General features: G+C 49.4%; 1 protein-coding gene across 1 annotated transcript in view; it reads left to right on the top strand.

Moving 5' to 3' along the window:
* The window catches only part of LOC144140247 (uncharacterized), a 99,733-nt gene extending 93,607 nt beyond the window's left edge, over nt 1-6,126 (top strand). The window contains exon 22 of the mRNA XM_077672290.1: nt 463-6,126. Within this exon, the coding sequence (XP_077528416.1) occupies nt 463-2,788 (2,326 nt within the window). The 3' untranslated portion in view covers nt 2,789-6,126. The remainder of the gene's footprint in view (nt 1-462) is intronic.
* Nucleotides 6,127-16,815: the final 10,689 nt, after the last annotated feature.

Below are 16,815 nucleotides of genomic sequence, written 5' to 3'. Positions count from 1 at the left end.
TTATTATTTAAGCACTAATTTGGTTTACTAATTCGAACATAATGAAACAAAAGCAAGTGCTGGTTTTTTTTATACAACGGAAGCGCGCAAGAAGTTGAGGGCGAAGCTACTATGGTGTAAACGCTGTGACCAAAGCGGGAGTGTTCAAACTAAGTGAGTTGACATTTTGAGTGGAATAGTTGTAGTCTATTGAGATTATATGTAACTGTGCTGGCGGTAGCACATGAAGTCACAATATCATATGAGCGATGTTTAACAAAAAGCAAGGTCGCAAACAAAAGGAGAAAAACCGTAAATATAGACGACGTGGAAGACAAAATGATACACCAAAATAAATATATTAAACGTAAGCATGCATGTCAGTACTGTCAGTACAGCACTTGCACCAGACTGCATTACACATTGTGCATGTACAACGACATGCTGAGTTGCTAAAATCGTCTTGTATTCACTCGTTCGCAGCGTCCCCAACGGCCGCCGCGGCTGTCAGAGTGTCGGCGGCAGTCCTCGAGCGGGTGATGGTGGTGTTCCATCCCACTCAGTCGCCGTTGGCACAACAGCTGGACTTGACGACGCGCCCAGCCACGGCGGCACCATGGAGAACCCGCCAAGGGGGCGTCCTGAGAGCCGGGAGCGCCTCCTGCTTCACGGGTCTAGTTTAGATGCGGACGCCGTCGTTCACACCGGCGAAGGAGGAGGGCGCCGAATGGGCGACTTCCTGGTAGTGCGAAGGGACGTAGCTGCTGCACGGCGGCGTCGCCGCGAGGACGTCACTGATACGGAGGCTGACCTTTACCGGCGCATGCCATCGTCACCAGTGAGCGACACTTTTGGCACGACTCGAAGCGTCGAGTACAGCGGGGGTTCAGTAGGCGGCGTCGGTGGCCCGCGCAGGACCGAGATCCTGTACATCCGTAGCCCTCCTCCGGAGGCTGCCAGCGTCGCGGGTGACTACCAGGATGACTCGTCGTCACGTCGTCGTCGCCGCCTCCGTGAGGAAGAGGCCGACGACAGTGGAAACATCCGACACCGCGCCGCCGCGAACCGCCGCGAAAACGCCCGCCGTGTCAGGTTCTCCCGGTACCACAAAGTGGACGGCGCGTCCTTTGTCCTGCAGTCGCAGTCACCCGACAACGTCAACGACATCGCTTCATCGACGTCCGGACTGCCCCGCGACCAGGTGTGGATCGTGCCTCAGGAACCGCGGGATGCAGCGCAGCGAGACGCGGTTCGCTACGAGGAGCCCGCTGGAAGGCCAGTTCCGGCCGCCAGGAATGCGCGCCAGCGGCTCATGCACCGTAGGGTCGCCGGTGACAGCCAGGAGCTGGAGACAAGCGACTTCGGAGAGTCGTTCGAGGAAGTTGAACTCCGGTCAAAAAACATCTTCGCTAATGATCTGCCTCGAGTCCATGGCGGTGAAGCGGATGGCCCCACTTTTAAACGTGTCGCTGACTCGTCGCTGGAAGAAGATTCCTCCTTAAGACAGCGTGTAGTGCCCTCAAGCACGTCAGATGTTCCTGCACAGACACAGGACTTAGACGCCAATGTTACAAAAGAGCAACCGGAGTACAAGAGAGAAGATGATCAAGGCGGGGGACATTATCAAGTTTCGACTGTATCTTCTCAAGATACGCCTACTAAGCCCCTGAGGGCAAGCGAACAAACTTCGTCCATGACAGTCTCTCAAGCGCATAGTGTAGTCAATCCAGAGAACTCACAACATCAGTTAACCCGATTGGGACCGAGTGCCGAGAAGCCTTCATTGGCGTCAAATATTAGCGAATCCTCTGTATTACAAGCGGCGGCAAGTTCCAGACTAGTCGGCACAAACGTAATTAGTGATGCGGGAGCTAAGATAGTGCAGTCCACAGACGCATCAACACATTTTCACTCAACTCAGACACACCACATTTCACAAGAAAGCACTCATAATCAAGCCCACATCCAGAGTACGCTGCACTCACTTGGCCTTCAAGGCCCTCAGCTAGTCGCAATCACTGGTATGTCACCTGTATTTTTCAGCACCCCATTGTCCGGTGCCCAACTAATATCCCAACCCGTGGATATCGTCCAGCCAGGTTATTCACAAGTTCCCTCGCATACTCAGCCACCCTCACATCAGCACGATGAAATGCCACGGGGGATGCTACATGTGAGTAATTCGGAAAAAGAAGATTTCGGAGCAGCGCAACACTTACGAGATTCAGTACCAGTGGTGATCCCCGGAGTCACATCACACCCAGTAGTACCACAAGTCGAACCCATGCGTAGTAATCAAGAACAAATGACAGCAACTTCCCGATTCACTGCGGATCGTCAGGGACCCGTTGCCGGTGGGCAGCAGCTTGCGGCACCGACTGTTGCAGCCGGGGCCACACAGACGCAAGGGTCTCGAGGCAGGCTTGAAGTGCCTCGTTCCGTTCACGCTTCGGAACAGACGTCGAGTGCAGAAGCCACACCGACGCACGGTGGCTACTCGACGGTGCGAATCTCCACCAAGGTGATCACAACGGATGGGAACATTGTCCAGGAAGACTCGTCGACACAGGCTGGTGCGGCCAGCGACTCAGAGCTGGAAGCCATAGAGCGGCAGCTCAAGGTCAGCCTCGGAAAGTTGGACGAGTCTGAGCAGGAGGACTCTGACTCTGGCATCGGGCCTGGCGCCAAAAATTTGCGTCTCAAGAAGAACGCCTTCATCGAGAAAAAAAGCCTTTTCACCATCGCCTACGATGGCGTCAACACGGAAAGGATCCGCACGTGCCTCGGAAGCAGCTCTCCATCTCCTTGAGTCAATGGCATAGTATAGTGTGAACTAGAGGGCACCGATCGCCCCCTATAGGTTTTTCTACCTCGCTTTTACCTAGCACTTGTACCCACGAGCCACTTTTACATGAAGCTACGCAGTTTCCTACAACTATAAGTTAGTGAATGACGGCATACGTTTAATGCCACGATTTATCGCTGCACTTGCCGTTTTAGCGCTAGTCTTTCTACGGCTTTATGCATTCCGGGCTGTTTTGTACGTTGAGAAGTCGGTTCTAAGAGCCCACGGTGCCTGAAATCTGTCTTTTCATGGCACTTAGAGCCGAGAGAAGTTTTATTGAGACAATGTAAGTCGTTGGGGTTAGCTCTTTTTGACCCACTTACATGGCTGTCATGCAGTGTGTCACAGAGGTGAATATCTCGTTTCAGGGGTATTGAAATGAATTTAAAAATGTCTGCACCATCCGTGTGAGAATGTAATAATGGTCACTGTTGCGGCTTTTCTGAAGTTGTATGTTACAAAGTTGCATACTCTATGGTTATTGCTCGCTTGTTACTCTGGCTTTTCCCATTATTTGTTTATTTTGTAGAGACACGCCATAAAAGCTTGTTACTTTTGGCAATGTTGAGCTCTGTTATGAATGTTGTATTAACTTGGCTATAGGTGTTCTATGAAATGTTACGTGTACGAGAAACAATTTGGAAAGTAATGAATATATCTATTGTAAAGGAAATCTTATATCAATCTCTGTTTCGGCGACAAATATTGCAGAGTCATTTTATCGAATCTATTGTAAGACATTTTACAGATTTTTATGATACGTTGATAAAGTTCAAATCACGCTCAAAGTTGAAACCTGTTCCGAATCAATGGATATGCTGTTGGTGAGGCACATTAGCAAGAGCTTACACTCAGAGCTCTTCAAAATCGGCATAAAATCAAGAAAACAGCAGTCAGTGCTTGATCTCTCTCAACCCGACGCGTGTACTATTGAACCCAGGGATCAACTCGGTCGGTCCAAATTGATCAGTATAGATGCTGACCTCGGACCCAAAACAACCTGCAGTTGTTTCTTTTGCTCCAAAACGGTGCCTGTCGCATCAGAACATAGTGTAATCCTGGCTTCTTTGAGTGCAGTTGCTCTCGAAGATATTTCTATGCCTGGGAGCAATGTCACGCTTCATACTATAATGTACAGAGGTGAGGCAGTGGTCCATAAACTCTGAATGAAAAGCAACTTTGTCACATTTCAGAGAATTTCTCCAACACCCAGATTCCGTATCCCAATCTTTAATACCCCTGCTATTTGATCTGCTATATGATTAGCCGGTTTGTAAATTAATGACATCTGCAGGCGTCTAGCAAAGACCAACTAGCTAAATTCTGTCGTTGACGGCTTGACTATGGCCGCAGGGACGGCGATAGCAGAACTTAGGCGACCACCACTTTTCCTTGTTATAACCTTCGCTGGAGGACAATATTCCCGAAGCGGATGAGGATACCAAAAATCTCAAGATGAGGGTACTTTGAATTTTCCCGATGCCGTGGCATTGGCAACAGATTTCGATGGGTTTAAGGCAATAGGTAAAAGTCATTCCCAGAAGCCGTCTTTACGACAAAAGACAGGCGGGCAAGTGCCCTCAGAAACTCGGCAGGTACTCCAACGCAGCCTGTCAATGCTTGGAGTCCGAACATCCCAGTAGACATACCACCGGGCGGAGGTCTGCAGGTGCCTCAGTTGACGCGCCAACTCATGCACCACTCATGCGCAACTCATGCGCCAACCATGCACAACGAGGCACTCCGAACAGTGAATCGAATAGCTCCCGGTTATTTGAATAATACGGTGCAGCATGGTGAACGGCGGCGTGATCTGGCATCCCATTCTTCTGAGTTGGAGAACAAGCCCTCCCACCTGAAAAATTGATTGATTGTAGGGTTTAACGCGCCGACGCAACGTAGGCGATGAGACGCGCCGTAGTGGAGGGCTCGGGATTAATTTTGACCCCCAGGGAATCTTTAACGTGCGCGGAAATCTCGAACACACGGGCGTTTTTGCTTTTGGCCTCCAACAGAAAAACGGCCGCTGCGGCCAGGAATCGAACCCGCGTCCTCGCGCTCAGCAGCACAACGCCTTAGCCACTGAGCCACGAAGGCGGGTACCTGAAAAATGTCGAAGAAGAGCGAAGCGTTCTTCTAGAGGGCGCTAGTTTCTGCGATTTGACAGCAAAAAGTGCTCTCTATACATGGGCACTGTTTTCGGTCTTGCATCGGGTATTCATTGACGGTTTCCATTGTGAGCGTTTTTATGCGACAACTGTTCTGTTGTACGTGTAATCCAAGTGACCTCCACTGAATTGGTTTTGTCGGCTGCTCCGTACTGTACTGCATCTTACATTGCTATCCTGCTTCCCCTCAGAGTACGCATTACAATGCTCCGCTATGCAAAAGTCACATTATAAATCTTCATAGCAAGATTTTCATAGCAAGGCGCCAATTTTCTTGTCGAACGAATCGAACAGACATTTGGTGGGAGATAAATTGGTTTGAAACAAAGAAAGAGATGGGAAGGCCGGCAATATTGGCTGAAGCCTTGTCATTTGAGCTATTATAAGCCGCTGCTTGGTCTGAAGAAATCGTGTTATTTTAGCCACAAAGTAATTGGAACATTAATTAACTCTTTATTCAGCCGGGTTAAGCAAAAGAGCAAAAGATTAAAAGAGCTAAACCGCCCAATTGGAAACATTACCGCGTGGCTACGATCCATATCAAGTTAACATTTGTATGCTGCGTTCTTTACCGGGCAAGCGCGAACACTGAGCTAGAAGTGACTGGCACTTATTAAAAACAAAATCTTTAAGCATGCGAATAAAGCGACGGGCAATCGGGAGGTAAGTAGTAATAAATTATTGGTAGAAATATTTCCTTCATCTCGTTCCCTCAAACGCGTGCAGTTGAGATTTGCTTGAATCTCGAGTTGCGGGAAAAATAAAGTTCGTACATGTTCATCGAGTGCACAAATCAAGCTATTACAATGCGTGAAAGCACGTGATCAAAGTCAAGAGCGGTGTATCGTGTGCAAGGGTGCGTGTAAAACATCCGTCCATCTGTTGTTCTTTGAAAATATGTACACGCTCCCCCAGTATGCGATGCCCTCCTGCATGCTTACGTGTCTCCTTTCATGCCACGCAACTGCCAAAACGTGCCCGAAGAACTTTTTCCTCTTAACATATATAACTCATATCTGCTAGTTACTACCGCTTAATATGGCGTATTATATGAGGAGTGTATCTATATCCAAGAAAGAAAGTGTTCATGAAGTGGCTTGTTGTTTTAATAAAGCGTTTGTGGGTAAATCCTGGGTTCTCTTCTGTCTGCAAGCCATCTCGCCTATCACACTCTGTCGCTTACACGGGTCCACCACACCGGGAGTTTCTCACGCGTTGCGGAGGAGTCAACGTCGCGCTCGCCGGATTTGGTGCCGTTGCTCTAATGTAGCTGCCTCTTCTCCTGCATTAGCTGTGAATAGTTTATAGGTGGTACTTTTGTGTCAGCGCGATGCGCCGTGTATGTATTCGCCGCCTGCATGACTGCCCATGCGCCGTAGAAGGTGAGAACTGACCATTTACTTTTTACTCATGCTGCCCCTTGGCAAGTCGCAAAAAAAAGGCTCCTGTTGTTGCATTTTGCACTGAATCTTTCCCATTGTACACCCTAGCTTGCAGAGGTGCAGCTTTTACAGGTAAAGAAGAACCATTGATTGATTGATTGATTGTGGGGTTTAACGCGCCGACGCAACGCAGGCGATGAGGCGCGCCGTAGTGGAGGACTCCGGATTAATTTTGACCACCTGGGGATCTTTATCGTGCACCGAAATCTCGTACACACGGGCGTTTTTGCTTTTCGCCTCCATCAGAAAAGCGGCCGCCACGGCCGGGAATCGAACCCGCGACCTCGTGCTCAGCAGCGCAACTAAAGAACCAACATCAGGGCTAGTTGCTAATCTGTCACTGTCTGTCTGCCTGCCTGTCTGTCTGTGTTCAAGCACTTATGATGTGCGTATGTGAGCGAGTGAGCGAGTGATTGAGTGAGTGAGTGAGTGAGTGAGTGAGTGAGTGAGTGAGTGAGTGAGTGAGTGAGTGAGTGAGTGAGTGAGCGAGTGAGTGAGTGAGTGAGTGAGTGAGTGAGTGAGTGAGTGAGTGAGTGAGTGAGTGAGTGAGTGAGTGAGTGAGTGAGGGGGCACCACTTTTCACGCTGCCCCTCGCTCCTCTTTTGGCAGCATGGCGCCCTCCTGGCGAGCTATTGCAGAGAACGGCGACGCCACCAATCCGCGAATTGAGCTCGCAGCAGTTTTGCCGCCACGTCGTCACCAGTAGCCACGTCTCCGCTCACTCGTCATCAGACTCACTTTTTTTGTTGCGGTCTTCAGTCGACATGGTACGCACACGTGAGTTTGAGTGTAAATTAGTGTACTCGCGAGTGAGTACGCCGACCTATGGCTGACAACTCACAGTCAGGGGAGCTAAAACTAGCGAACTCGCCACTCACGCTATTCACAACCAGTCACTTGATCTCTGCGTAATTGGGCCTGGCTTCCGGGAGTCTGTAGTTGCAATTATGCTACTTGGCTGCGGGCAGTATACTATGATCTGCGATCACGCTGGGAAATACTATTTGAATGGACTTCTGACGCCATAGTGCGCTGCGATGTTAGTGATAGTTACGCCCATTCAGGTAGGTTACTTCCGGTGGGTAAGGTCGGCGCCAAAGTTGCAGAGAGCGGCAGCAATGGTGTATTCTCCTTGTCTAGTCAATGTTATGTACTTCGACAACATTTGCACAATAAAGCAAATACGCACTTAGCTACCACTGAATGCTAGAAGGATGGCTAAGGCAACGAACTGCTGCCGCAGTTGTCTAATATTGCCGCAAGTATCCATTGCAGCGTACTACAAACGCCGCTGTCGCTCACTGCAATGTCACCGGCCGCTACCAACTGCATCGGAGCTCAGCTCTATTTATTATCATCGTCATCAAACGGTCACCTTTAGTTTGTGGTAGTTTGAAATGAGTAGTGAAATACTTTATTAGCATTTCCGAAACTGCACAGGGTTGTTTCATTGCAGTACGAACTATTCTGTTTCTTTCCGACTTGCAGACCATTTATTATTCCTTTATTATATTAACTTTCCATGAATCTTGGTATAAGGCGTGAGTGCGCACATATTTATCGGCGAACAGTCTTGCGCTAGGATTAACGTTTTCGTGTGGCTCATATTCCCATAAAAGCCACAAGGGGTTGTCAGGTATTGGGTAATCACATACTCGAAACGTATTTTAAAGCGAAGCTTTTATGCTTCACTGATGGCATGCTGCGCACGGCAAAACGCACTACAGGAAAGCCAACTTTACACAAGCGTCTGAAGGGGAAAAAAATGCTTCCGTAGTCGGAATCGAACCTGGGTCCCTCTCGTTATCTTATGAGGCCGACGTCTATCCGACTGGGCCATTCCGACACGGTCGAAGCAGTTTCGATTTTTAAGCGAAGCTTTCCTGGCCTCAGTTATGGCGACCCGGCAGAAAAGCAAACTTTCTTTGGCGACGATGATGATCGTGGGTAGAGTGGAAGATGGTTAAAACGCGAAGCTTTCTCTGGTCGAAAGCTAATGCCTTAAAAGTCCAAAGTCAACTCCAAAATCCAAAATCGTTACGCCTAGAACGCACTGCAGGAAAGCCAGCTTATACAATGGTTTCCACAAGGGCACATCAAGCGGAGGTGCGCAATCAACACTTTATCCCTGGCCTATCCCCCCGAGTGGCTATATGCGAAACACTTCAAGTATATCATCATCATCAAAGTACAAACACAGACGACAACGAACGAATCCCTCACGATATTGGACTTCGATTCGACTTGGTTTTCGGTGGAAGAAAGCTTCGTGTTTTAACCATCTTTGTCGTTAGACGAAGTGGTTTGATTTTAAAGCAAAGCTTTCTAACTCTACCAGCCAACGGTTTCGTCGTAACGTGCGCCACAAGAAACTCCCAACCAGGCTGAATAAAACTAGTGGCACCGCCAGCGATCGAACCTGAGCCCGAAGAGAAGCGGAGCGTGAGTACGTCGTCTTAGCCATGGAGTTTCATACAATGAGAACTAGAGAGGAATCTGACTCTGCGATCGTACGCCTCAATGGGCGTGATGGGTAGTTCTGGAGTCGGATTGGCGCTCGATGGCTTGTGGAAGTTACTATGGATTGGCGGCCGTTTCGTTTTCGTTTTGGATTTACAAGAACGCATTTGCCTACGCGGGGTATTAGAAGAAGCTATCAAAAATACGTTTCTCCTTGAACTCTATGCTGCGCGCGCACTGACGCCGCCCTGAGTGGAATGTTTTATAACCAGAGTCGCGAATTGGGTGGGTTATCAATTCATTGCCGGCACAGCGAGCACGAAAACACAAATGACGACGCTCTGTGCGGCGAGTTGTCTGCGAAATAGGAATTGCGGCGCTGCTCATTCGGCAGAGCAATGTATTGTCGAAGCTCACGACGGTTGCGAATCGCTTGGAACAGCCACACCTTCCGTGCGAACGCCGGCTCCTACGGCGTAGACAAGCAGTACTGGCGGCTGATATGGACGCAGTTTGATGAATGTCACTAATTCAGGGAAAAATAACTTCACCAAAGGTTTCTTTTTTTTATGAGCACAAACCGTTTCTCTTGCTATTACAAACTACCAGCGCCGAAACTTTTAGAAGTAGTTTTTAAAGAAGTCCGCGTCCTGCTGTAGTTGGCGACAAATGGCAAACCTGTTCCACAAACCTCCTCGACTCCGCGTCTGCTTTTATTTAAACACGCCGTTTTATTTCGTTCAAAACCAGTTTTTCGTCACTAACATTCTTGTTTGCCATGTAATTTGTAAACGGCGAACCGGGCACTAAGAGTTTTTTTGTCAAAAAACACAATTTGCGCAGTCAGAGGCTGTCACAAACTCGAGCGTACGACGTGTAAAGTACCGTGTAAATTTTTCATTTTATTGTACTGCACCTAATTCTTCTTGCAGTCATCCGGTTCATTCAGTTCGGTTCCATTCGCCCCGAGACAAGGCTGCAACTTTTGCGAACGAAGAGGCGGTAACACGAGCACTCGCCGGCTCGCCAGCAAGAAAATACCAAAATAAAAAGCTCCGCCGCTCAACTTACACCGAAGCTTCGAGCACTCTCGAGGAGGCACGGGTAGCCTTGCCAGTGCTAAAGAGCGTCGATGATTCTAGAAGGGGAAAGAGGGAAGTTATTCGCTGACGGCGGCGGGCGCGTTGTGCGTTGTGCTCTTTCTCCCCTGCCGGCACGGTTATAAAAAGAGAAGCCGCGCCTAAGCAAACTAGGTACGTTTGGCAGTCGTGATGTGACAACGGCACCTGCCAGTTTGTACATCATACCATCGGCGACCCGCGCCCTGGAGGACTCCAACGTACTCCCGGGCCTCGAATCACCGTGATCGTCTCGGACGGCCTGGCCTACAACGAAGCCACGCTTCCCAGGTAGCCGAATCACCTCCGACAGCGGTGCATCGTCCGGCCCGGTCGGTGAATATGCTGGGACTCTGTCTCTCATAAGCATCGAACTGTTCGTTTTTTGTGTGTGTGTGTGTTAACTGCTACGCTTCGTAATATTCATTTGTTAGCGCTTCTGTTTGCATCATTTTGTATAATTTTGAACTGTTTCTTGAATTTGAATTCCATCTAAGTTGCCTGTGATTATCGATCCGTTACCTCGTGCTTGTGTTTGTGACTTGCCTGTCTAAATATAGGTCTTTGTGTGGTTTTCGTTCAGGGCTCTTGCTCATTCTTGCCGCTCTGGTCGGCGAAAGCCGCACATCAGACGGCCACCCCCTTTGTCACCTGTGCCCTGTGGATTCGGTTGGGTTTGTTGGCTCTCTGGAGTCGACTCCCCATATCTTCCGACAGTGCACCCGATTAAGGAAACGGGTGACAGAGGCCCGTTTCGATCCTACGCAATCCGGTTCCAGAACTACCCATCATTCCCATTGAAGCGTAAGCGCCGCTGCCATATTCGCGTTGACACTAGCGCCAGTTTCCCCTCTAGTTATTATTGTATGACGACTAAGGTACGCAAACACACGTGGAGATGGGGAGACAGACGCTGGTTTTGATTCATCGCCTAATGAGGGGGAGGACGTTTTTTGGAGGCGACCACGAAGTAAGAGGAGCGCCGACTTCGCTCTCTCCGACGGCCCCTCAATGTCCCTTCCTCACGGAGCACAGTGTAGGTGGTGCGGCGAATGGGCGCTATCCAAATCTTCAAGAGGGAAATATTCGGCTTCCAGAAACCCCAGGATTTCAGGATAGAGCAGAGGGAGTAAATTTCAAGCCTGTCGAGAGGACTAAAAGAATATTCAGATGCTGGTGGACGAAAAGGAGAGAGAGGAATAATGCCTAGGACAGCTACCAGCTGCAAGAGAAAAAGAAAAGTGCTTTGTGCTTGCCCTCTAGCAGCGCTAGTGTTAAAGAAAAAATTACGTCCATCTTCCCGCGAGGGAACCCTGATGTGATGCAACGCATCAGGGGGGAGCGTTTGGACTGACGCTGGTATTGGATTGTGTCAGTCCACTCGCTGAAGAGACTATCGCTTCCATCACGTCTCCATCGGAAAATCTTGCACGGAGGTATCGTCAAGCAAAGTCAAGTGCGAGAGCGAGCGCTGGACTGATCCGGCGCCGTGCGCTCCCCCGCTTATATTCCCGCTTTTGAAAGGAGATGAGCCGGGGGGGAGAGTCGCGCGCATGCGCACACATGCGCGCACCAAGAGCAGCGAAGCGCACACGCGCAGCTGTTGTTATGATAATGAGACGGAGTGAGTGTTGCGCACAGCAGTCGGAGAGAAGAACGGAGGAGAGTTGCGCATGTGCAGTGAGCATGCGGACAACACTGCGACAATGGAGGGACATACCCGAGAGCAAGAGATGCGTCGCATCTAAAAGTGTAAAACATAGATATAATATTTGTTTCTTCTTGGTAAGATGATACGTCATCACCCAGTTTCAAAGTGGATACCACTAGCAATCAATCATTACTCAGCGTTCCCCGCGCGCCGGAGCCTACTCACCCCGGCGGGGACGACGGCGGGACCCATTCCGTCGGCTTTGTCGTCTGCTTTAGCGACGGCTATTTTGGGCCTGTTAAGGCGCACCTTAGCGTCCATTGCGCGCTTCCATCGCACGGCCATTATCTTGTTCAACAGCACCTCTTGGGTTACCCGGACGCGACGGAATTAAGTGGTCGTATGGAAAAAAGATACGTTAAGGATTGGTTTGCAGGGTGGGAAAACAAAATGTAGAGACCACATACAGAACTCTGGCCGCTAGAGAAACGCTACCTTTTGCGTACTGCTTGCCACGAATGGGGCTCCGTTTTCTAAACTGGTGAATACCAATTCGGTTGTGTTTTAACAGGTATTACAAAAGGCGAAAGAACCAACTGGTTCTGATAAATAGCGATTATAAAAGTTCCCTCAGCTTTCTCGCAATTCTAAAACTTACTAAACTAACTAGTTTAAATCAGTATAAATGGGACTCACTAAGCTCACACGCTGAATTGTTTCGGTGTCTGCGCTTGTTTTGCGCGGTGGGGTAGCCCCGAGCTAGCACATCAGGATGGTAGGTTCCGCTGTCTCACCCTTCGAAAGACCCTCCTTTCCATTTTCTTCCTACACCGGCATCGTCCACCGCTCTTGCCAGGCCGTGGCCGACGTTGCTGCGCTTGGAACGCCGCCCACGCGAATCCAAGGTAACGGCTGGCAGAATCTCTGGTTTCACTCTTTGTTGTGGCTGTCGCTTACAGCTTTGCTCTCCAACCATCTTGACAGCGTGAATTGGAGCCAATTTTTTTTTTTCTGGACCATCCTGATTTGTTCCTTTATGCGGCGCTTCACTGCATTTGCTCAGCCCATCAGGCCCAGTGGTTAGGCTTAACGGTCCCTGTGCACCGTGGCGTCGAGCCGCTACTTTCTATAAAGAAATACCCTGCGCTGTCACCCTTCTGGAGCACCAGTTTTTCTGGGAATATCTCTTAGCTACTAATCCTCTTCGGCTTTACCGAGGCCTTCTGGCAAGGCTTCTAGTTACCTCCGCGCTTCCACCGAGAACGCCAGTCCGAAGCGGCCGAGCGGGGCGTATTGAGACGAGCAATGTCTCTGCCGATTCTTACTGGCAACCAGGGGCGTAACCAGAGGGAGCGGAGGGGTAGCCTTGGTGTTGGAACACCCCCCCCCCCCCTTACCCCCCCGAAATTTTCTGAGTGCTTCATCTACCCTCTCACCTCCGGCAAACTGCCTTTTTTCATTCATGCTCGTTACACTCCGAATGGATATTTTAAAACGTAAAACCTCAGATAGGAACAGTGTCAATTTGTTGATCAATGGTTCCTGGGAGCCCTATTTTTATATAGATATTATACAGCGAACAGGGCATCTAATGCATCGGCTTGATTAAAGCAGAAAAAGGACAAACGTTGTTTGGGCACAGGTGCTTCTTGATTTATTTATTGTTAATTTTTACCGGCGGCTTATAACACCCACGAAAAATATTTGTGCCTACACCACTGTTGGCAACAATAGCTTTTTCTGCCTTCCCACACTGTAACGTTACCAAAATGCGCAACGGAGCAAGCTGCTTCCTGTGGGGGAAGTGGGGGACAGCGGAGCATGGGATCCTCGGCTGCAACACAGCAATTTTTTTTTTTTTTCTGTTCCTCGGCGTCCGCTTGGACATGGACAGGTCGGGACTGCGGGATAAGAAAGTTTCGACGTCACAGCTGATGCTCTGCAAATGTGGAGTGACTCTAGGGCTCCATTCGCTGTGGCGAGCGTGGCTGGATGCGGTCGAGGGCGCGCCTATTGCCGGGCCAGCTTGGAAGACGGAATGGACAATGAGCTCGCTCAGAGCACACGACTCGGGCATGCAACTATGCGAGGCCGTCGTGCGATGCTGCCGCGCCCCCAATTCTTTCAAAACAAGGGAAGCAGAACACTTTAAGTGCTCAGGAAGGCAAAAGGCAGCTGATGCCGCCACAGTAACGCCTGTCTATATGAACTACAAAAAAATGTTAAATTACTTGCATCGCTGTAAATTGCACTTTTCTTTTTGTGTGTGTTTAATGTGTCATTTTGCCTCCTATAAACCGAAGTCTGTTGTTTGGGTCTCTCCGTTACCAGTTATAAGAGAGCGACCATCTCTCAAATGCCACAAGTCTGTGTAAATATCTCGTTTGCTTTTCTTCCCTTATGTTATAAAACTTTACTTTGTCAATCAGCCAGTCTGTAATGGCTCCTACTCACCTGAGTGCTTCTTTCTTGGATAGACCTATTTGTTTTTGTCTTTTAGCGTGGTCCTGCTCAACCTGGTCTACGCGCCAGTTTGTATTAATATTCACGCATTTTGGAATTTTCTTCTCATGCGCATGACTATTTTCTCGGCACTTTTTTCACCATTAAGGTTTTCCCTCATCATTAAACCTTTCTTTGGCTGCAAGTATGGTAACGACATGACAAAAAATGAGCTGCAGTGAACAGCACGCCAACCTTAACCTGTATGCCTTTTCCATGTATAGTCATCAGTCTGTACCCTGTATATCGGTATTTTATTCGTGTAAATCTGTTTATGTACAAAGAAAGCCCATTTACGTGGTGCACACACAAGGTCCCCACTTCGTTCCCGCGCTTAAACAAGATTTATTCAATATCTAGGGCGCGTGATGTTCTTGCGGTGGTCAGAGTGTCGCAAACGCAAACATATATAATCCACCCTTCCTTTTTACGAAAAAAAGAACAACTGATTGCAAGTATTAATACTGAAGTAACGCACCTGCAGCGTAGAAAATGAGACCTTTGCACTTGAGCCTACACTGCCTGTGGACAATTGATATCAATTTAGGATCCTCAAAAGGACCGTCTCATTAGCTAGTTGATTTAACATTAATTGGGAACACATACACACGGCACTGTACTGCATTCAAACCGAACTGATGTCTAACTATACGCAAAAAATGATGATGGTGCATGCAGGAGCTGAGGGTTGATCTCTCATTCGGTGGCACCCGGGTTCGAATCCCAGGCCCACTAAATTTTCTTTGCTTTGCTTGCATTGTGTTCGCGTTGTCGGCATTTTTTTTCGGACCTTGAATAAATCGCGCCAAAGCCGACGCCGTATTTCCGCTTAATGAGGCGTTTAATGCTTTCTAGTTAATAACGAAGGGCAACCAGCGTTTGTGTATACCCATTTCGTCTCGCCATCGACCAACCACGCCGAAATCCGAGCGGATTCCCCACGATGTAGATACATGGCCCACTGGACACAACCTCGTATTTTCGAGCAGCCGCTATCATGGGCCTAGAAATAAGGGTTAACTTTCTTTAAGGCGAAAGCCTTAGATCTATACGTTTCAATGTGCCGTTGGGTGCACATGTACAGGTGTGAGGAACAGAAAATTAGAGCGCGCGCCAGGGAAGAGAAACAGCAGCACCGGAGGTTCTCGGAAAGGGTGACGAACCGTAGAACGTTATGCGCTTCTTCTATGCGTCGCCGCGTCGGCTCAGAGCTTCATTCCACGTTACCATGGAAAAGCCTCTCGTCGTCACCGCCGTCCGGGAGCACTATGGAGAAAGCCGCGGCAGCGTCCCGACGAGAGCAACATGCAAGTTCAACAGAAAGCCAGCAGATCAACGGAAGATCCAACTAGGATTTCACCTTCGCATTTTTGGAAAGTTCTAAGCGTTGCGCGTAATTTTTTTGTTTGTTGGTCACATGAGGGGGTGCAGGAGCGCAGTAAATTGCGTTCGGCAGCCACCTCGGGTCTTCTTAAGTCCAAACAGTTTCGGGAAATGCACATCTTGTTTTTAAGACTTGTGGTAACCGCGGGGTACTTGCGCACTTCGGAGTGTTCGTTTTTCCCTCGCGGTGCAATGCCTCATGCCGAGTAGATCGTTCCTTTACTCGAGCGAGGTACATCACGCATCTACTAGTGTCATATGTTCATACGCTAGAACGTTCGGGGGAGGGGGGGAGAGGGGGGGTGACGCGACGCTGAACGTATACGCCAGTGTTCTGGTTGTCGCCACTGAACAGAAGCGGCCTTGGCGTCGGCAGTGAGTGCGGCGCCGCGCAACGCAGGGCGCCAGGGGCCCTTTGGACATGCTGCGTCGCTAGGTAAGGCCGGCTTTTCACGGAGAAATAAATGTAACGGGTTACTTGCCAGAGTGTCGCGATGTATTCGATACACCAACAACGTATTTCACTACTTAGCTACAACTACATGTTTTCAATGTATCTCGATACCGATATATAGATACTCAAAAGTATCGCTAACATACTATAGCGATATCCTAGCACCGCGTGTTACGATTCAGCGCGCCACTATTCTGTTGGCCGTAATGCAAGCTTCGCACAGTGCTCTTGTGCTTTGTGACAAAGCCTACCACTACGTGCGCCTCCGGCCTGGGCGTCTCGCTGTCGGTGGCTCAAATCGTTAAAGCGACAGCCAACGGAACTGCAAGTTGAAATTTACCCCGGCGGGGTGGACTAGAGCCCTGCACGGGTCCGGGCCAGCCCAAAAACCCGGGCCCGACCCGGCCCGCGGGCCGGGCCGGGCCGCCCAAAGTCGATTATCGGCGGGCCCGGGCCGGGCCCGGGTTCAATGTCGCGGGCCAGGGCCGGGCTCGGGCTCAACGCCGTGGGCCAGGGCTGGGCTCGGGCTCAACGCCGTGGGCCCGGGCCGGGCTCGGGCTTGAACTCATAGGCCCGGCCGTTAATAGTTCCGACGTGAAGTGTAGAAAAGACCATTAGAATGAATATTCTTAGTTTATTTTTGCGCGCTTCTTGATGTTACTCTTACGCAATGTTTTAAAAACGTGTTTTGTTAGGTCTGATAGTCACTATGCTGTGATTTTAATGACAGTTTATGTACTGCATCAAGATTTTATATTTTGGTGTACAACATAACAAAGATGCGGTAACAAGGAATGCCTAGCGGGGAAGGAA

The sequence above is a fragment of the Haemaphysalis longicornis genome, unplaced genomic scaffold, assembly GCF_048455015.1.
Source record: "Haemaphysalis longicornis isolate Haplotype H1 unplaced genomic scaffold, Haemaphysalis longicornis Haplotype H1 scaffold_1, whole genome shotgun sequence".
Classification (NCBI taxonomy): domain Eukaryota; kingdom Metazoa; phylum Arthropoda; class Arachnida; order Ixodida; family Ixodidae; genus Haemaphysalis; species Haemaphysalis longicornis.
The sequence above is the reverse complement of the archived record's forward strand: the minus strand, read 5'-3'. Positions and strand labels throughout refer to the sequence as shown.